The 21360-nt window shown below is 44.0% G+C and overlaps 1 protein-coding gene across 6 annotated transcripts in view; it reads right to left on the bottom strand.

Moving 5' to 3' along the window:
• Capsl (calcyphosine like) overlaps positions 1-20391 on the bottom strand; it is a 32949-nt gene extending 12558 nt beyond the window's left edge. For 2 of the 6 annotated variants that reach the window (XM_040272717.2, XM_078017428.1), the window contains exon 1: positions 3685-3988. In XM_040272717.2, coding sequence (XP_040128651.1) covers positions 3685-3845 — 161 coding nt within the window. In that variant the 5' untranslated portion in view covers positions 3846-3988. Of the gene's footprint in view, positions 1-3684; positions 3992-19640; positions 19663-20269 lie in introns of those variants that run through there. The other 4 variants (XM_005325637.3, XM_078017421.1, XM_040272712.2 and 1 more) reach the window with 4 other exon arrangements.
• Between the last annotated feature and the right edge of the window lie 969 nt (positions 20392-21360).

Below are 21360 nucleotides of genomic sequence, written 5' to 3' on the forward strand. Positions count from 1 at the left end.
CACATACACATACACATGCACAATTGCACTGTGGGATTCTAATTATATGACATGTTCCAGAAAGGCCCATGTTAAAGGCTTAGTCAAGAGCCGATGGCACTATTAGGAGATGGAGAAACTTCTAGGAGGTATGTCCCATTGGAAGGAAGTTAGCTTATCAGGGGTGCCCTTTAAGGGGACATTGGGATCACAGCCTCTTCCAGTTTTTTTTTTTCTCTTTGCTTCCCAGCTGCCATGAGGTGACTAGCTTTGCTCCACGATGCACTCCTCACCAGGATGTGCCACCTCACCATAGGCCCAAAAGCAACAGAGTGGTCATGGAAATAACGAGCCAAGATAAACCTTTCCTTCCTGGTAACTTGTTTCTCCCAGGTATTTTGTTACAGTAATGGAGAACTCCCACCATATGTAACATTTTTTTAGGCATCCGAACTTTGCTTATTGACTCAAAAAGACCCAAACCCTTTCCATCTTTCAATTAAAGGAAAGCAAAAAAATATAAGTAAGTACATCAAAAATCCTATTTTAAGCTATGTTTCTTGATAAGGTCCCCAGAACCTATCATAGAGTATAAATGTTGGTTTTCATTTCCCCAACATAATCCACTGACCATTTAAAACATATAAATACTGTGTTAGTTACAGAAAGACTGCACCTAGAAACATGCCTCATTATATCCAGCTATGTTGGATCACCTCCACCCACAAGGTACTCACGTCCTTCTCATGAAAGAAATAACATAGCTTCTAATTTTGTTTAATTATAATGCTTCAGGTCTTCCATCCATCTCATCACACCCTATTACATGATCTTCCTCCTTCACACATTCCCCTTTCTCCTCTATCATCTGCCACTACCTTCAGAACAGCTCTGGGCATTTTCTGTCTTGCTAGTATTCTGACAGGTAGAGAGAGTTCTCTGTTAGGATCTCAAAAACCTGAGCTTGATTTTCAGTTCTACTGGTTAACTGGCTTTGTGACTTTAGGCATACCTTGTAACTTTTCTGGGTCTCACTTTGCTGTAAGAGACTCAGTCAGTTAATCTTTAGTTCCACATGAATGCTAAAATATTGTACAATTTTCAAGTCACAACTTACGCTTTTGTCTATGTTATTTGTAACAATAATATAGATTCTTACTCCTCTGAAGTTCACACTTTATGTAAAAATCAAAAAGAACACTTTGCATGAGAGCATCACATAGATTCCAGAGGGAGGAGACCTGACTATTTTTATTTACTTATTTATTTTACTGTTACATGTTTACAATGTTATGATCATTCTGTCAAAATTCACTTTCTGGATGAACAAATGATAAATTAACAAACAAATCACACGGATACAGGAAATGGATTGATCTATTTTCTTTGTAAAATATATGTAAACTTATAAAATATAGGTAAATTCAAAATAAATAATGTGTCATTTAAGCATCTTATGTTATTCAATAAAATTTAATATTGATTAGGTACATATAAGGTACCAAACTTTGCACTAAGCCCTGTGAGGAGGAATACAAAGATAATGAGACTTCCATCTCTGTCCTTTTAAGGAGTTTATTGAGAGAGAGAAAAACTCAGAAGAACAGTCATTATTCAGTAGTTTTCATGAGAAGTGACATCATAAAAATAAAAGTTAAGAGAACTCTAACAATAGCGATTGAATGATTGGAAGACAAAAGCCTGAGAGCAAAGAAAGCCGTAAGAAAATCTTAGGAAAGATGCTCAGTGCCTGCACATAGGCAATTGAGATAAAGATAAGAAAAGAGATCACAAGATGTTGTAGAAGTAGAGTCATCAATGTGGTGGTCAATGAAGGTACTTCCTGAGTTTCCAACCCAAGGAACTGATAGAGTGCCTTGAAAGGGTCAGAGCTGCACGGGAAGCTCTGTTTGCAAGAAGGGATGATTAATTTCATTTTATTTTGGACAGTAAGACAACTATTAAAGATACTCAGTAGGTAACTGGCTAGTGAACAAGTCACCAGGTATTGAAGAAGGAGGAGGAGGAGGAGGAGGAGGAGGAGGAGGAGGAGGAGGAGGAGGAGGAGGAGGAGGAGGAGGAGAAGGGGATATAAATTACGTGATGAGTTTGGAGCCCAGGAGAAGACTTGATGCTGAGAATGTGGAAGGAGCCAGAGTAAAGATGAGCTCAACTCCGGAGTGGGTGAGATGTATAGTGAATTAAAGATGCTGGCAAAAGAATCTTGGGAAACATCTACATTTGTGCCATAATTGGGAATGACTGAGAAGGAAAACTGTTGGAAACCATCAGACTTTGAAGTCAAAAAAGCAAAGGTGCCAAAGTCATGATAGACTCATTCTGGTCTTAGTCAGAAGAAAGACTCCAGACCGAGTGGAAAGACTGTTCCAGGAGCCAACCCTTCACAGAAGAACGTGTCCTGGAGTTGGCAAATAGTAGAGCTTACCCTGAGGACATGCCCTTCAAAGGCAGGCTGGGGGGTGGGGGTGGGGAAATGAGCCAAGGGAGGGAATATTTCCTGGGATCTGGGATCAGAGTGAAGGAGGGTGTCTACCTGTCAATAGACCCTAGTGCAGGGTGGAGGGAAGGAGCTGCCTCCATTGAGTTGAGGAGAGACTTAGAGAAGGCAGAGGCCAGTAAGAGAGGCCAGGGATGAGGTAACATCTGCTCACAGTGAGGGCTGAAGAAAGTGCAGGGTGTAATGGCACCAACAAGTGGAGAGGGCACCATCGGCAGGAAGGAGTAGACTGAACGGACCAGGAAGTAAAGGGAAAAGCAGGGTCCCTAAGGGGACTGCTCTGAGAAAGAGGAAGAGGTTGAAGAGACACGGTACTGAAGGAAGAGGACTTGCCTTTGGACTGTGACCCTGTGGTCACCAGGCTTCACATACCTGTAGCCTGGGCCTCTGACAGAGCTCCAAGTCTGAGACTTGGGATGGTTTAAGGTGATACCAGATGGACCTAAAGCCTTCCACAACCTCTGGATGCAGAGCTGGGTGTCTCTCCCACTGACTTTCTGTACTTCTCCAACATACAACTGCTCCCACCAAGGGCCCCATTTACATGCCTCCATGGGAACTGGAGAAGCCTAGTTCACCGGGAATCCTCCAAGGTGTGCTCCACGTCTGGCCCACAGCAGACCCTCAGTGTAGTTTGTTATAATGCACAGGGTCTGCCCTGAGGGGCTCACAGTCTCCTTTTGCCCTTGGGTTTCTCAGCCCTGAGGGTGACACACTACCAGAGAGTGTGAGGACTGGCTTTGTCAAGACAGAGACACCCCTGGCAGTGACCTGTCAGTTATCCCACAGGCAATCCCAGTGCCACTAGAGCTGAGAAAGACAAGACTGCCTGAGAACAGAACCCCAAATTCTATAATCACTGCCAAGCCACTGTCCTTTCCTCCCCCTTCCAACCCAGCCGGTACTATCCCAGCTTCGGGGAGCTCCTGTCTCATTGTCCTGCTGGGAGTCTGTGCTACCTGGCTGTGCCTCTCCCCTCACCTCGGCAGCCCTGCCGCAGCTCTTTCAGCCGCACCTGGGCCTTGCTGAATCTGGGATTAAGAACTAAAAAATGGTCACAAGAGACCTGAGAGATCAACTCTTCCAAACTCTGCATTTCACAAGTAAGGGAATGACTCGGCCCAAGATCACGAAGCCACTTCTAGCCTCACCTGGATCCCCCCAGCCTCTCTACTCCTGCATCCTACCTGCCAAGTCCTTTGATACCTGCAGAGCCCCTGGCCAGGCACTGCAGTCGGAGTCTCTCAATGGGATCCGTGGCCGTGGTGAGTTTCTTCTTGGACTGGATGGCCATCTCTCGGTCATGGCGTGCTGTCCCTGCCATCTGAGAGGAGAGTTCACAGCACATTAGCAGAGCTCCGGCCGCACCCCCTGCCTCTGGCTGAACAGGAGATAGCAATCTTGCTGAGAAGGAAATTTACAGCTCAGTTTGCCATCCGATCTCCCAGGAATAGTCTCAAACCTCCTCCCAGAATTTCCAATTTTTAACCAAGCTGACTGTGTGCCTGGCATATTTATTACTTACTGACCGTGTCCCGAGGCCATCTGCTTTCCCCCAGCTCAACAATGAATACAAAGCCATTTTCTCATTCTGAAGCCCTCCTCCCTCCATTGAAAGTCCAAGTTCTCCACCCTCTTTTAGAAACAACCACGAATCCTACGTCGTTTAATTTAGATTTCTCCATATTCCCTCACTCCACGTTTAATTAAGAGTCTCCTCTTTGGTCTAAACACTGATTTCCATTGCTTCTGTCTTCCCTGAGATTCTCGAAACTAGGGTCCTGATGATTCTTACCAGCAATCAGTGTGTTCTCCTTGATTGGCAGGTATGTGTCCATTAACAAGGTTCTTTTGTGGGGGGAGGGGGTCCCAGGGAGTAAACTCAGGGCCACATCCCCAGCCCTATTTTTGTATTTTATTTAGAGACAGGGTCTCACTAAGCTGCTTAGCATCTTGCTTTTGTTGAGGATGGCTTTGAACTCACAATCGTCCTTTCTCAGCCTCCCAAGCTGCTGGGATTACGGGGCAGGCACCACCACACCCAGCAACAGGGTTCTTAAGACAGAAATATTTTAAACAGGGTTGGGGCTGGGGCTCAGAGGTAGCGCACTTGCCTGGCATGTGTGAAGCACTGAGTTTAATTCTCAACACCGCATATAAATAAATAAATAAAAGGTCTATCAACAACTAAAAAAAAAAAATCTATATTTACTGTCTCTCAGCTGACACACATACAAAAAGATATCGTTTTCTCCAGCTTGGCTTTTGGGATTTGAGTTTTCAGAATTGGAGAGAAGGGTGGTGTGGTGAACTGATTCCTGCTTCAGTTCTCAGAACTTCCACAGTGGTGGAAAGAGCACTGGGCACCGGGAGCCTGGGGACTCAGGTTCCAGTCCCACCTCTTCACTGCCATCCCGACCCACCCCATGACATCAGAGCCCGTCTCAAAGCTCCCACTGTCTCCTTCTCTGTTGGCTTAGACGATCTTTAAATTTCATTCCGACTCCCAAAACCAGTAATCTCCATGAGTCCACTAACCCAGTGGATGCAAGATTCTAGAAGCTACCTTACGTTGAGCTCCAAATAAAAAGAGCAAGAGGGTAGGAAGAATGGCATTCAGTGCACACCAGACAATAAATGGTGCTCGATGGGTTCTACCCTTGACTTAAGGGCTCCCTGGCTGTCCAAATTCTGGCACTTCCCTTGAGGACCGCGTAAGGACAGAATTATTTTTATCAAAGATGGCCGCCCTGGGAATTGTGCCCTCCCCTGTACCAACTGTTTTCCTATCACACCCTGAAAGGTTTCCCTATAAAGTATTCAGTATTTAACTTTCAGGAAAGGGAATCTCAAACCGAAAACTGAGGCTCGACTAGACAACACAGAGGAGCACACTCTGAACTCACCCCAGCTCCAGGAGCCTCCTTCCAGCTGATGAACAGGATCCCTTCTTCTTGCCCTCCCTCCTGATTTCCATCATGTAGCTCAAGATGGGAGTGCTCCGCTCAGTTTTCTTGGACTCTGGGCCAACCCACAGGAGTTCCAGCTGCTTTACTCCATATTTGTAAGAAATTGTTCCCCCTAAGGCTATGCAGGGTCTCCCTTTGCTTGGTGCCACACGGAAGCAGAGATTCCCCGGAATTCCAGATGGTGGCACCCACTGCCCCCACAGACCCCATCGCCATCCACTGCAGGTGAACGTTCCTGTCCCACCTGGACACCTGCTGCCCCTTCACCTTGTCCCACGGGCTGCCCCAGCCCCTACTCCCCTCCTCCTGTCCTCCGACCTCTCCTCCCCCTTCTCCACTCTCCTTGCTGTCCTACTTCCACACCGTCCATGACAGCAAGCGAGGAACAAAGAGAGACCTCAACTGAAAGCCACAGTGGGGAGACAGGAAGATCTGGTGTTTAAGGGATTTTGCAAGTGGAGTGCTCCTTGCAAACCTTTGGGAAAATATTAAAAGCATCAAATTCTAACAGTTCTTGTGCCTCCATTGGATGATAAGCATGTATTCATTCCTCACACAAAACCCATGAACTGATCTGAAAACAGGGATACCCAAGTCTGTGGCAACATTATTCGCAAGAGCCAGAAGGTAAAAACAATCCAAGTGTCCACCTATGGATGGACAAACTGTGGCATATCCACACAATCGAATATCATTCAGCCATTGAAAAGGAATGAGGTCTTGATATATACCACAATGTGTATGAGTCTTGACTACATTACACCAACTGAAAAAAGCTGTACCAAAAAAAGTGTCACATATTATATGATTCCACTTATGTGAAATATCCAGAAAAGGCAAATTCAGAAGACAGAAAGCAAATTAGTGATTACCAGGAGCTGATACCGGGAGGGCAATGGGAAGTGCCTGCTTAATAAGCATGGGATTTCCTTTGGGGTGATGCAGATATTTGGGAACTTCATATAGGTGGGTGATTACACAACACTAGGATGCTGCTGAATATTTTAAGATGGCTAACTTTATGTTAAGTGAATTTCATATCAACTTTAAAAACCCATGATCATTTGTTAATTAGCTAGATTTAGTCATTTCACAATCTATACATACTTCAATACACGATGCTGTACCTGGTAAACACATACAGCTGCATCCGTCAATTTAGAAGTAAGTAAATAAAAAGTGTGCCTGGTACATACACATCTTGGCAAAAGAGCAGAGAAATCAGGCACTTGCACAGGGCAGATAGCACTATGGATCACAGTGATTCATATAGTGTCAGGATTGTAAGATTTTACAGATTATCTACGGCCACCTCCTTATTTTACAAAGTTGGAAGGTATGTTAAGAGCATTTTCTGTTGTTTTGCCAAAAGATCTGAAACCAGATCATTTATTTAAAAAAAAATTGAGGTTTATTTGGCTCACAGTTCTGAGGCTGGGAATTCCAGGGGACGGAACTGCTGACATCTAGTGAGGGCCCTCCTGCTGCATCATAACATGGCTGAGGGCATCAGGAGCAGCCACAGAGCAAGTTCCTCTTCTTACAAAGCCACACTTGCCATCATGGAGGTCCCGCCCCATGACCTCATCTAATCTTATATAGCAACAGCCCCATCTGCAAATTCCATTAACAACATATGAAATTGAGGGGACACATTGAAACCAAGGTTGGAACCACATTGGAACCAAGAATTGGATTGGTAAATTGACTTGCCCCAAAGTCCTGGCCAACATCAAAATACCGAGCTTGATTCTCAAGCAGTGCTCTTTCTACTGCACCATGTTTGTGAAATAATATATACGAGGGTCAGAGTACAAGCAGATGGCCCTCTCTCAGAGCAAAGCAAGAACATCCAAGATCACCAGCCTCTCAGAGTCCAAACTGTCCTGTCATCGGAGGCTGATCCTACCCGGTGACGACACAGGCTTTCACCTCTGGAATCCAATTTGGCAAGCTCAGGGAAAAAACTGCGTGTTTGGTACTTGATGGTGCTTGAACTACCCACATCAGCTACCCCCGTTAATCACTTAGTCACCCAGTCCATCAACAAACAGCTAATATTTATTGTCTACTCTCTTCAAGGCACAGTACGGGGCCAGAAGGTAGGAGGTAAGGAATTACTCAAAGCTCTAAAATAGCTTAGACTCTTAATAAGTTGGAATTCTGAAGTCCTTATATTTACACAGAAAAAAAAAAAAAAGTTTGTAAGAAGTGGATCTTTAAAGGAAGGCAGGATTGGGTAAGGTCCTGGGCAACACTCAACAACTTTCAAAGTTTGTATGAACGCACCAGGTGACAGGGCAAAAATCTGTCCTCAAACATAATATCAAGATGTCCCTGATTTCCCAGTGCTGCTCAAAGTGTTCCTGACTCCTGGAGGCTCTTTCTGACTCACGTGGTGAGTTCCCCAGCCAGGCCCCAGCAAAGTGGAGAAGGAGGTACACGTGGCCACAGCGCCACCGCGTGTTGGCTCATGGTCTGCGCAGCTCCCCCACCAGAAGCAGGTTTCAGCCTATTTCAACAAATGTCTACCGTGCGCACTGTGCGGGGAGAAAAGGGAATACACAGTATTGAAGGCCTTAGGGGGAAGGGTGCAACCCCACTTCTAAGCTATAACAAATCACAAGAAGGTGGCTAACCCAGCTTTGGAGCAGAGCTTTATGAAGACATTTCAAAGTGGATAATGCCTAAGTATTATGGGAGGGGATGGTTATGGGAGCTGTGAGGGTTAATATGGGTATCTCAGGTACCACAGCAGGAACACCACGTGCTTAGGTCAGAGTGAAGGAGAAAATGGTGTAACTTGAGAAATGTGGTTTAGTGTGGTTTGGAAAGAGGGTCGTGGGGGAGGGAGATGAGAGTTGTAGAGGCTGAGAGGGGCTGTTGGCAGGGAAATGTCGGGGAGGATGAAAGTGAGCAAGGAAGCAGGAACCAGATCACAAGAGTGGGGCGGGGTGGAGTGGGGGTGCTGGGTGCACAAAGGATTCTAAAAAACAGGAATGGCTTGCATTGTAAGAGCCCCCTCCACTGGCTAGGAGGCGACTGATGTATCGAATATGCTGCCTGGACGGTGTGCACTGAGAGGGCTGGCACCTTGGGCTCTTGCTTGTGACTCCCCGTCCCCACCCACAATAGCACGTGGGGGGGTGACATTCATGCAGCCACAAAATGCACAGGCCTGGAGGTTTGGGGCGGAGGCTAGTGGAGCCACCAGCAGCACAGGCAAAGGAGACTGGCAGGGATCCCCACCAAGTCTGTCTCCTTCCACCGTCCTGGTGCTCAGCTGATGCCACTGTCAAAGCTCTCTATCTGGAATTCCAGTGTCCTTGTGGAAGGGGATGTGGAGAAAGCTGAAAATCTATGGAGGTCTGTCTCTTCATGGTTCTCACGAGGGTTCTGAAACAGATTTTTTAAACCCTTAGGAGAAGAAAAGGGAACTGGTCAGCCCAGCCTGCACTTTATTGGGTTGTCTTTGGTGCCCCCTGATGGCAGTAAAATGAATTACATCTCTGTTGAATTACACCCCCTACTCTCTTTTTCTCTCTCTCTCTCTCTCTCTCTCTCTCTCTCTCTCTCTCTCTCTCTTTCTCTCTCTTCTTCTTTCTCTCTTTCTCATGTAAGACTCTACAGCCAACAACCTATGAACACAAAAGTGAATCTTGTTGCCACAGAGGCCACCTGGGAATCACTGATCCACATATCCCAGAGTACCAAAATCTTCCACGTCCTTTTTATTGAAAAATCCCAAGGAAAAGGCTCGCCCCCACTCCTTGTCTCAAAACCCTGCCCCTTTGGTTTCTCTGAGTTTATACGACTGATTTTCCTCTTTCAGGAAAAGGACAGTCGCTTGAAAGAGTTGAGGGAACTAAAACAAGTTTAGTCCACCCAGACAAACTCCAGAGAAAAGAACTAACCTGAGATGAGGTGGAGAAGGAAGGACAGAACCAGCCAAACAGGAGGCGGTGCAGAGGCCATGCAGGGGACAGAGGGAGCTGTGCTGAGGGAGGAGGGCAACATGGCCAGCTGTCAAGGCTGTGCACCACGATAGCTGGACCAGGTTCAGGGGTTGCCTGTCCATGTTTTTGCTTTTGTCTTTGCACCCCCTCTGCTTGGGCTGCTGAGTTGCAGGAACAGCATGTACTGTGAGGAAACAATCCTATTCAGAAAGCCACCCGAGCCCTGCCCCAGGAGCACTGCAAGTACCTGCAGAGCCCTGCGATTTTTCCAAAGGCCCATCCCACCTCCCGAGGCCATCAAGCCCATTTCCTGGAGCTAGAAAGTGCAATGATTTTTGCCTTCAGAACATTCTTAGGCATATCTGTAATGCTAATAATACCTGTGACATGACAGTGGCCACTGTCAATAACTAGGGGTTGCTATAACGGCCCCTCATGATTTTAAAACATTCTGCTATAAGAAAAAAAAAAAAGAACAAAAGAGAAAGGCAGTGTGGATAGAAGGAAGCTATAGATGAAACTAGGAGGGCTTCAAGCTGGTTCTGAGGAGATAAAAAACACTTTCCCCTCCAAGTCGTACCTGTGCTAGCTCAGGCTGGAAGGTGAGCACTGTGGCTACCCCCACGGGGATGGAGGATGACAACCAACTCTCAGCATTTGACGTTACCTCAGCCTCCATTCAGAACGCAAGTTTAACTTTTTCATACTAGAATTAAGGCTAGGTCACCCCTGCCACGCTGTCCAGCTGTATATCACACTCAAATGACTCAGGCAGGGCCCAGAGTTAAGAACTTGCAGGCATCGTCCCTCTAGAAGACTGCACTTCCACTGCTGCTTCCTTTAAGGGGGCCATCTGCCTGTGGACTTAAGGTGACCCACACCTATTCCCTTAGCGCCTTGTATATATTGCCAACTTGCTCTATTCCCCCACCCCAACCTCTCTCTCGGCTCCCTGATTCTTCCTTTCTGCTTCTTATGACTCTCTGGAGATTGCTCTCCTGGCTCATTATGCTCCCTTGCCCAGGATCTGTAAATAATAGACTGTTGAACCTGTTCCCTAGTGTGGTGGTGATGTGTTGAGTTGGTCCCTTCCATCCCTGGGAAGAACCAGGGGCTGCTCTGACCCAGGCTTGACTCTTCCCAGGATGCAGAGTGGTGGCCAGGCAGACATAAACAGGACACAGGTCAGACAGGAACCCAAGGGCATCGGCCACTATAAACATGTTTCCCGCGTGAGAGAGCCCCTGGCCGTGCGTCAGACGACCAGGCATCAGGCCACCCACCAGGTAAAGGATGCATTCCATGAAAGGCACACTGTGCACACCCACGTCCAGACGCCCTTCATCTCCTACTGGAGCAGGGTGGCCTGCATGGTCTGGTACTAAGACCCAAATTTGGCTCTTAAAGCAGGAACATAATGTGGTTTTAACTATTTCTGTTTCCGGGAACTGAACGTAAAACTGCAGGGAAATGTCATCCACAGAGGGGAGAAGGATACAACAGACCATTTTTGAAGGCAGTGACTAGAAAAAAAAATTAAACTCTGCACTAACTCATGTCCAATTAATAAGCTAGCTCTTATCACTAGTAAATGGCAAAAACCTGTGGCTCCTCCAGTAGTGTCCCCTTAGAAAGTATCCCTCTGGAACACATACTGGATTCTACTCATGCTGCCAGAACAAAGTACCACACGCTGGGTAACTTGTAAAGAGGAGAAACTTGTTTCTCACATGCTGGAGGCTGGAAATCCAAGACTAAGGCACTAGGAGGTTCTCAGTCTGAAAGCTTCTCTCTCTGCTGCCAGGATGGTGCTTTGAGAGTCGTGTCCTCCAGAGGGGACAAATACTGTGTCCTCATGTGACCATGTGTCCTCATGCAGTGGGAGAGACAGGAGGTCAACAGGGCTGAACTCTTATTGACGCGCCTGTCATAGGTGCCCCAATTTCATTATTGGGGGAGGAGCCCTCATCACCTATCTAATCACCTTGTAAAGGCTCCATTTCTTAAATATGTTTCATTAGGGATTCAGTCTCCACATGAATTTTGGAGGGACACAGACATTCATAGCACCCGATGTTGAGAACAGCCCAGCCGGTAGCTAGGAAGTGAATAATTACTATGACTAAAATTAAAGACCCAACTCAGAAACCCCAGCAAAGCTGTGTGTCCGTGCGGGGTTGATCGGGTGAGAATCACTTCTCCAAACCCATTGGAGCTCGATGCAATTAAACATGCCCTGAACGCCACCTCTAGTTATGCAAAATACTGCTAATTCTTCAGGTGAGGGTATAGTGCGGTGGCTCCCCCCACCCCCTACTGTGATTTTACCCCTAGGAGATATTCAAAGATGTCTGGAGATATTTGGGGGTGTTACAGTGGAGGTGGAAGAGAGTGTTATGGGCATCTGGTGGGTTAGAGTGACGAATGCTACTATTCCTACAATACACAAGACAGCCCCTGACAACAGAATTGTCCAGTCCCCCAAACCAAGAGCACTGAGGTTAAAAAGCTCTGCTCTAGGGAAAGCCAGGAAACACCCAGGGTGAGGATAAAAAAGAACAGACCCACACCCCTCACCAAACACAGTCAATTAGACTCTCTAGATGTAGATGCTTAATGTTTCCAGATGGGTTTAATGCCTACCTAAGTTCAAAACCCAAGCTTTAGGAGATCCAAAGTCGCCTTCTGGTAAAAGGGATAAGATCTTATGAGGAAAGGCTAAAACACAACCCAGGGCAAGATAAATCCATGAAGAGAAACGGTAGCAAGAACAATTACAAGTGCACATGGGCCTAGCCCTTGACTAAGTGCATTACAATCAGCACATTACCAACGTCACGGGTCCTATGAAACATTACTGCCCCCGTTACAGGAAGTCAACAGAGACCAGAAATGCAGTTCACTTGCCTGGGAATGTGTCATTAGGGAGTGGCAGCCAGGACTAAAACAGCTATGCCAAGATGCTGATGAACTGCTTTGGGAATTCAGGGTAGATCCATGAAATAAGGAAGGAAAAGCTTCAGGGAACAGATTGCCTTGGATCAGTAATGGCATTCCACCCCAGCAGAGAGTGGGGGGCAGCTAGGCATGGGTTCCCCCCACACACACACCCATCAGGTCCAGGCTTGGCCTTTCAAAACTTTAAGGCTATATGTCAACTTACGATTGAGGTGAGCCATATTACTGAGTCTCTTCCTCTTGCACCATTTTTTAAGGTATGTGTGAATTTTTTTACATCGCATTATCTTCTATGCACTTTATCATTTACTAGTTTTCCACAGCTTCCTTTTAAAATTACTTCTGCAATGCATGAATATATATGAAACATCCATTTTCTGTTTGGATTACCAACTCTCAGGTACTGCTCAAAGAATGACAGTATCCAATCTACTCTTCAGTGGCTGACGTCAGCACACTGTGGAAATTAAACATCATTTAAGCCTGGCACCAAATTCTCTCTGCTCCACAATGTATCTTCTCAAATTTTTGGAATTCATGTTGCAGGTACTGTCAATAAGCAGGTTTCCTTTGAATCCACTTCTGCTAAATCACAATCTTTTATTCTTTCTGATGATTGTTAGGATATGAATTGAATCCTCAGCTTAATATATATAAAGCGGCACATTTAAAAAATAATATTTTATAAGTGTGATTGCTATCAAGTGCTTGCTTCATAGCATAATCTTTTTTGATTCTTCCTTTAATTCATTTAAACAGGGGTTGGGACCACTACTAAGGAAGCAGTGTTTAAGGGGCACTAGGGCCTAGGATACAATGCTTAAGGAAGTACTCAATCTCAGGACATGCAAACGTCAACCCTACCCTTGCCCATGTCTGAGAATGAATATCTCCTTCAACTTTGTACTTAAGCACGTACCTATTCTCACCCTAGTCTTGGTCTACCTTCAACATGTTAAACACTTACTATGTGTTACATAATATAAATGGATGAGACAACCTATGTTCCAACTCTCAGAAATTTCCATTCTTAGCGATGGTTTTAACTGTGTTGAATTTGAATTGTAGCTGATTTTTTTTACCTTTATTATTTTATTTATTTGTATGTGGTGCCAAGATTCAAATCCAGTGCCTCATGCTTACCAGGCAAGTGCGCTACTACTTAGCCATAACCCTAGCCCCTGTAGCTGATTTTTTAGAAAATGAAAACTGATTCAAAGGTCATTCCACTTCCCTTTTTCTCTGCTGTATTCCACTTTGAGCTGGTTAGCTATGAGAAGAAGTTCTGGCCAAAGAGAATCAAATGCAAGTGCTGAGAACTCTGGAACAGCTCTTCTATCTCTGTTGCCTGATTTGAGATAAGATGTGATGTATGGAGCTGTGACAGACTTTCTGCATTATGAGGCAAGGGACAAGAGAATCACAACCATATCCAATGAAAGCTCTAGCATCATCAAGGAGATGCCAAACCAACGCCAGTAACTGCCTGATCACACTCCTGTCATGTGAGAAACGTAATCCCTTTGTATTATTGGTTTAATCTGTTGTCAGTCTGGTTTCTGATACTTGCAGCCAAAACTATTCCTGATAGAGTAAAAAAAAAAAAAAAAAAGAAAGAAAAAGAAAAAGCTTATTCTTGCAGCAATCCTAATTGGATTGAACATAATATTGACTCTTACCTGGGAAAAATAACTAGCAATCTGATGTGAGGAGAAACTCAGCTTCTCCCATGAATCAGGAGACAGAAAGGCATTATCTTCATTAATACCTTTCCTTTCAAGAAGATTTTATTGTGAATTATCAGCTCCCCTACCACTTTTGACTATGAAATCAAATGAGGAAAGTGTTTAGTATACATGATACTCATGGGCTCATATAACTAGCACAATATGGTGAAAATCTAGGTTTAATAAAACACAGAGGCTCCAAGGTTACAGGGTCCTTGTATGATGAGCATCCACTGGAACTGGCCCATGCAAAAGTTGTCTTGATAGCCTCTCTTGTTGCTCCTCCTCTGACTTACTGTTCCCTGGGCTGTCTCTTGAATCTCTGGGGTTTTTACCAGAAAATGACTTGCAATCTATTCTGAGTCAGGTCAGCCTGCCAGATGCGAGATCTTAAAGAGACAGAGTAAAGAGATATCTCAACTACACAAAAGGTAAGCAAAGGTTTGGCTGGATTTGTGTACAAAACACCAAATAAATTAACTAATTAAACCAAGACAAAGATAAATAAAACTTGTTTCCAAAGTTCCTGGCTTCAATGACTATGCTTGTAGAAATAACCAAGTAACTTCTGTTTTTCAAGTGCCTTATAGATTTAGTCAGACGGTGATTCCAAACCCTGTCCTTACAAGGACAAGGCCATATCTCTGGCCAACAGTTGTCCTAATGCAGCCATTAGCACCAAAATCCCTTACTTAGTAACTGTTGTGCCATCACTTAGAATGTTTCCTCTGGGTCATCTGTCTATTTAATGTCTATTTTATAAAATAGACTATTTTATAGCCACTTAGAAACTCAGATGATTATTTGCATTCTAAGTACTCTTAACCAGTATTTCCAGAAGACTCTGAGAAGTGCAAGTGTATAGAAATGCAATGTTATAGAACCAACATAGTCTGCCATATCAGCTATGAAGCATTGGCACACCAGCCACTCACAACAGAAACAGACCATCATCTCTGAAAGTGATATTTATCTTCTCTCCTGTAAAAATCTGGAGGCAGTCCATTTCTGAATCTCTGGAATTATAAATGTGCACCATTGAGCTGGGCTTTGTTAAGTTTATTTATTTTTTATTAAACTTATTTAATACTTATCAGGGGTAGAGGCATGGGTTGAACCCAGGGCACTTAATCACTGAGCCACATCCTCAGCCCTTTTTATTTTATATTTTTTTTGAGAAAGGGAGTCATTAAATTGCTTATCCAAGTAGTCATCAGTGTCCCAAGATGCTAATATCTGTGCCTACCACGATTTTTATCTTTAAAGTTGCCTGAAGGTACTCAAAGCAGCTCCAACCATTACATCTGCACTCCAAATAGCAAAAGAGAAAAAGGTACAAAAAGCAGGAAGAATACACTTCCCACTTCAATCTGCCCCCTACTAAGCGGTTCCCAAAAGCTTCATTCAATGATTTAAATATCATTTTTGCCACTCCTGCAAAGGAGGCTGGGAATCCTAATTTGGGGCTAGGAACTTTGCACCCTGCACCCACCAGGTTCTTATTATAAAGAAGAGGAAACTGGCTGTTGAATTAGCAACTTGCAGTTTCCACCCTGACTGGGCGAAAGGAGAGCCATTTCCAAAAGCAGGAATCTGAGCACACCCCCAACAGCTTAACCCAGGACACTACCTGGAGCTGACACAGAGCAGCCAGATCACCCTGGTGGGGAAGACCAAGGAGCAGAAGTTAGCACATCAATGATTTCTCACTTCTCAACCTCTGTTCCCCCAAAGCAAAGAAGGTTCAACTTTCCACCCGTGGGTATGAAGGATACCCTGAGTTCAGGAAAACATTATCTGAAATGATGTAGACTTGAAGCATCGAACAAACGAGTGGGCTACATTTGACCCTCCATAAGTAAAGTTTCATAAATAATGTTTTATTGAAAAACAACCAGATTTGTTTATGTTTTGTCTAATGGACTTTTTCATACAACCGTCGCAAAGTTGAATGGTTGCATCAAAGACCTTCTAGCTCACAAAACCTAAAATATTTATCATCATATCAGGGCAATTTCCAACCCTGAAACTATGAAAAAGATAAGAACAATAGCAACATTATTGAATATGTACCCTGAGTCGGGGTCCTGGCCTGTGTTTTGAAGACTCTTCACAATTGGTTTGTTTAGAATGGGATCTCTTTCTGGTGTAAAGTAAGTTTTTAAAAATGTATTTTGACATATGGAGTTCAACTTCTGATTCTTCTGATTATACATGATGTGGGATTACTTTGGTCATGTATTTATATGTGAACATAAGAAAGTAATGTCTGATTGATTCTACTACCATAAAGTAAGTGGGGCTGGGGTTGTAGCTCGGTGGTAGAGCACTTGTCCAGCATGTGTGAGGCCCTGGGTTCAATTCTAGCAACACATAAAAATAAACAAAATAAATTGACAAATAAAATATTACAATGTACTTTTTTTTTTTTTTTTCATGGGAACACCGTTAAACCTTTGTTACAAAATAGGAAAATGGGCTACAGAGAGATTTAGGTGTTGTGCCAGTTCATAACTAAGTAGCAAACCAAGATTCTGAGCAGGGTCATTTGTAAATCACCCACAACATTTCAGAAAATATTCATTCTGTAAATGAGGAGCCCCTAGTCACCACAGTGTCTTATGTAAAAACAGGGACAAGCTCATGAATGATCTGAGTTCATATGATGCTGGTCATTGTTCCTCCACTCTTCTCAGAGGCTAATTCAAATCTCTGCCACTTTCCTGCACACTTGCCTTGAAAGTGACAGGGGAAAAAAATGATGTCATCAGAAGGGAAACTCGCACTCTCTTCCAGTCTATAAAAGTTCAGATTCCTGAGACCACTCTGACTGCACTCCCCCTCCCCCTGGTGGAGTGCTGACCTTCCACCTGAGGATTACCTCCCCCCCTGCAATAGAGACCCCAGCCCCTCCTGGACCCTCCTCCATGAGTCATGCCCTTTCCCTCCTTCTACCATGAGTCTTAGTCCATGAATCCATGTGGTCCCTCAGTCCTGGACCTCCTTGGGCCATCACCCTTCAAATCCAATGACTCGAAAAAGTCCCCCGTTTCCCCACTTCCTCACGCCCCATCCATACCACAGTCTACTGCAGCGTGGTCCCCACTGTCACTCCAGTGAACATGTCTCAGTAAGTCATGTCCTCAGTAAGTCTGCTCACCAACTTCAGTCGTCATTTTCAGTCTCCACTTCTCTTCTTCCAACAGTTGACTCTATGAATCATTCTTCCATTTTGAAACTTTTTTCTCAATATCCATGAATTTAACTTCCTCTGTCTCTCCTCTGTCCTCTTGGGTGGATCCTTTTACATTTCTTCCCTCTCTTCTGCCTGCTTCTTAAATACTCTTGCTTCTCAGCCTTCAGTTATGAACCCTCTTCTCCTTCTCCCTTCTCTGTAGCAATCTCAGCCAGAGCCACTGAGGCAACAGTGACTCCTCAGTCTTTACTCTAACCCTAACCCTCCTGAGCTGCAGAGATACAGATTTCTAATTCCCCCTCACAAAATGTGTGCACTTGCATGACTCACAGAGACTTCAGGTTTCATGTTCCAGAATGAAATTCACCCTAAGTGGTTGTGATGCAAAAATACGTAAGCAGAAGAATAACTACCTTCTCTTTACTCATTGCCTCAGGAACAGCTACACCATTTACCTAGACCATTAACTGAATGTCGTCTCAGACTCCACCTCACCCTCTACATCCACTCAGCAGCTGAGTCCTGCTTCACTACCCACCTCTCCGCTCCCTCACCCTCATTGCTCTCTCCTGGACCTGGGTACCCCGCAAGCAATTGTCTCCTAGCTGACTTCCTGCCTCTAGCCTTGCCCCCTCCAATTCATCCTTCAGACAACTATCAGAGGAATCTTCGAAAGCCTGAGATTCACACTCTTATTTAAAACACTTTGGTTCTAGTCAGAATGGCAATTATCAAGAATACAAGCAATAATAATTGTTGGCAAGGATGTGGGGGGGGAAGGTACACTCATATTGTGCTGGTGGGACTGCAAATTGATACCACCACTATAAAAATCAGTATGGAGATACCTCAGAAAACTTGGAATGGAACCACCATTTGACCCAGCTATCCCACTCCTCATTTTATACCCCAAAGACTTAAAATCAGCATACTACGGTGACCCAGCCACATGGATGTTTATAGCAGCACAGGAACCAATCTAGATGCATTTCAACACATGATGGATAAAGGAAATGAGGTATATGTACATAATAGAATATTACTCAGCCTTAAAGAAGAAATTATAGCTTTTGCAGGTAAATGGATAGAACTAAAAAACATCATGCTAAGTGAAATAAGCCAAATCCAAAAAACCAAGAGCTGAATGTTTTCTCTGATTAGTGGATGCTGTTCATAGTAGGGCAGGGGGACAGAGAAGAATAAAGGAACTTTGGTTTGTGTAGAGGGGTGTGAGGGAAGGGGTGGAGTTGTGGGGATGGGAAAGATGGTAGAATGTGACAGACATTATTACCCTATTACATGTTATGATTACACTACTGGAGTGACTGCACCATGTATAGCCAGAGGAATTAGAAGTTGTGATCCATTTGTATACAGTGTGTCAAAATGCATTCTTACTGTCATGTATAACTAATAAGAACAAATAAAAATAATAAAAGAGAAATGTTTTTTAAAAAAAAGAAAAACATAAAACCCTTTGGTGACTAAATAATGTACAAGTAAAGTGAAAAAATTTAGCACTGGATTCGTGCATTGGACAATCCTGTGTCTCATCCCACCTTTTTTCATTTTTTATTGGATTGATTGATTGATTGATTAAATTGGTACAGGGATTGAACTCAGGAACACTCGACTACTGAGCCACATCCCCAGCCCTATTTTGTATTTTGTTTAGAGACAGGGTCTCACTGAGTTGCTTAGTGCTTCACCATTGCTGAGGCTGGTTTGAACTCACGATCCTCCTGTCTCCGCCTCCCAAACTGCTGGGTGTTTTATTCCTTCTTTCTAGTAATTTTCACCCCTTTCAAAATTGGTCCTGCATCTCTACTTCCTCACATTCCCCAGAATATCAAGGTATTTGAGATCTCGTGTCTTTATGCACATAGACATGCTGTCACCTTGGAGAACTCCTGCCCATCTTTGGATAATCACTGTGGTGAAGGCACAATCACTCCCCAGACAGAAATATCTTTGTGTATCCTTGTGCAAAACCCAAGTAGCATCCACAAACTGAACCATAATGTCATTCTTCATTTTTTTAGAACCTCCTGCCCTGCTAGACTCTCAGGACCCCAAGAGCAAGGGCTGTGTCATTTGCATTTCCTGTCATCATCCTGTCATCAGCACTTCACATAGTGCTCTTAGAAGACTATTAGAATTGATCATTGCTGTTGTTATCAGATAATTTTCATCAGAATACAAATACAAATAAATGCCTGCAATTTAAATCTCAACATTTAAAATTTATAATAACCAAATAAGGAAACTTTTGTGGTTGTAGGATTTTTGAGGGGGAAAAAAATAAGAACTCTTAAAACAGGAAAGCATTTCACTTACCTAGTATGGTTTACTTATGCTCCAGACTGCAGGCAAAAGGAATGTGCACCTGAGCAAATGATGTGCCATTTGTCAAGATCCTTCCCAAATAATGATTAATCAAGTCAACTCTCTAGTATAAATTCCAAACAGGTCATATCAGTAGTCTTTAATAAGAATTCTGATTCTTATTCTGATTCTGTCATCAATTCAGAAAGGTATGAAGTAGTACAGACTTATCAGATGAAATAAGGTTTGTGAAAGCACAATCTTGGCATTGCTTTGAGATTTAGGAATGTAGAAACTTCCCTCCTCCACAATTCAGTGTAATAAATGGCCATAGTTATAATAAACCACCCAAACACCACACACTTGGGCACCCAGTACAGAATGACTCCATATTTATTTCCTTTCCTTTTCTGCACGAAATGTATTTTTGTACATTTTTACCTGAGCATCTCTTTGCAATGATTGCATAAAGGTTCTCCCAATGCCAAGCTGTAACCTCCATGGACTGACAGCCTAGCAATTGCTAAGAACTCACATCAACTTTTGACTCTCTAAAAGGAAAACCTTTTCTACTATTTTCCATTCCTAGTTTAAATGAAACAAAAGTTACCAAACCAATGGAACAAGTGAAACATTGTTACCTTAAATGTTAAAGTGTTGCCACCAGTTGCTTCCTTCCAACTGAAACTATGGATGACGATGCCGTTTCCCCCATTTGGGAAATCTGGTCCCCTCCCAAGCCCCTTTGCCTCCTCCCTCTTACCTGTCTTCCTCCCGAAGTGTCAGTCCTCCCTCTTGGTGCTAATTGGATGGCCTAGGAGCCCTGCTACAGACTCATGGCCTGATTGGCTTGGCTCAGTGTCACTCTCTATTCTGGTCCTGCCTTTGCTCAAGTTTACACTCCTGTTGCCTGGGAAATCCCTATGACTGTGAAAAACCAAGCTTTGCTCTGGGAGAGAAGCCAGCAGGAAGTTTTGCTAGCAATTGTTTGGTTTCCAGAACAGCATCAAAACTTGCCTCCCATGTTTTACAAGATAATGTTCAGCAAGCTGTCTTACTTCTTCCAGGCAGTCCCTTCCTAGCCTTCTGTGGTCTCCAGAGGCTCGCTGCTAGGCTACTACCAGGCAAAACATTAAACCACAGCTCTCAGGAGCAGGCAGGTGTAATCACAGGTGATGAAGAGCCCTCCCTTTTTCTCCACATTCATGCACCGATGAGAGGACTTTTCTGCTGTTTCCATTCTTGGTTTCTTCTCTGTTCTCTCTGTTATTTGGTTTTCTCTTCTCTTCTCTCTTTACCTCTGTTCCTTGGCAATACATTTGCCAGACAAAATTGTCCGGGGTAGGGGAAATTATCTAAATAATGGTCTCTTTTGCTAGCTATCTCTGCTATGCATGCCCCCCATCCTTCACACCCCCATGCTCCTTTCCATGGTGGGGTGATGCAAAAAATTCAGGACCAGAATATGGAGACTTGCATCCCACTTCCTGTTCTACATCTCACCTGATGCATATTCTCAGAAACATGGTGATCGATTTCTAAGATCTCTAAAATGAATAGTACATCTTCTTGTCAACTTCTCAGAATTGCCCTAGAGGTCAAAGGGGTGAGATAACACACTGGAATTGGTTGAGGGTATTTCTGACAGAGTTATGATAAGAGGGCAATAAAAATCCACTTACTAAAACTACCTTTTTTGTCTCTCTTTAAAAGTCGGATGCTATTTCCAGAA

This window comes from Ictidomys tridecemlineatus, chromosome 1 (genome assembly GCF_052094955.1).
Source record: "Ictidomys tridecemlineatus isolate mIctTri1 chromosome 1, mIctTri1.hap1, whole genome shotgun sequence".
NCBI lineage: Eukaryota > Metazoa > Chordata > Mammalia > Rodentia > Sciuridae > Ictidomys > Ictidomys tridecemlineatus.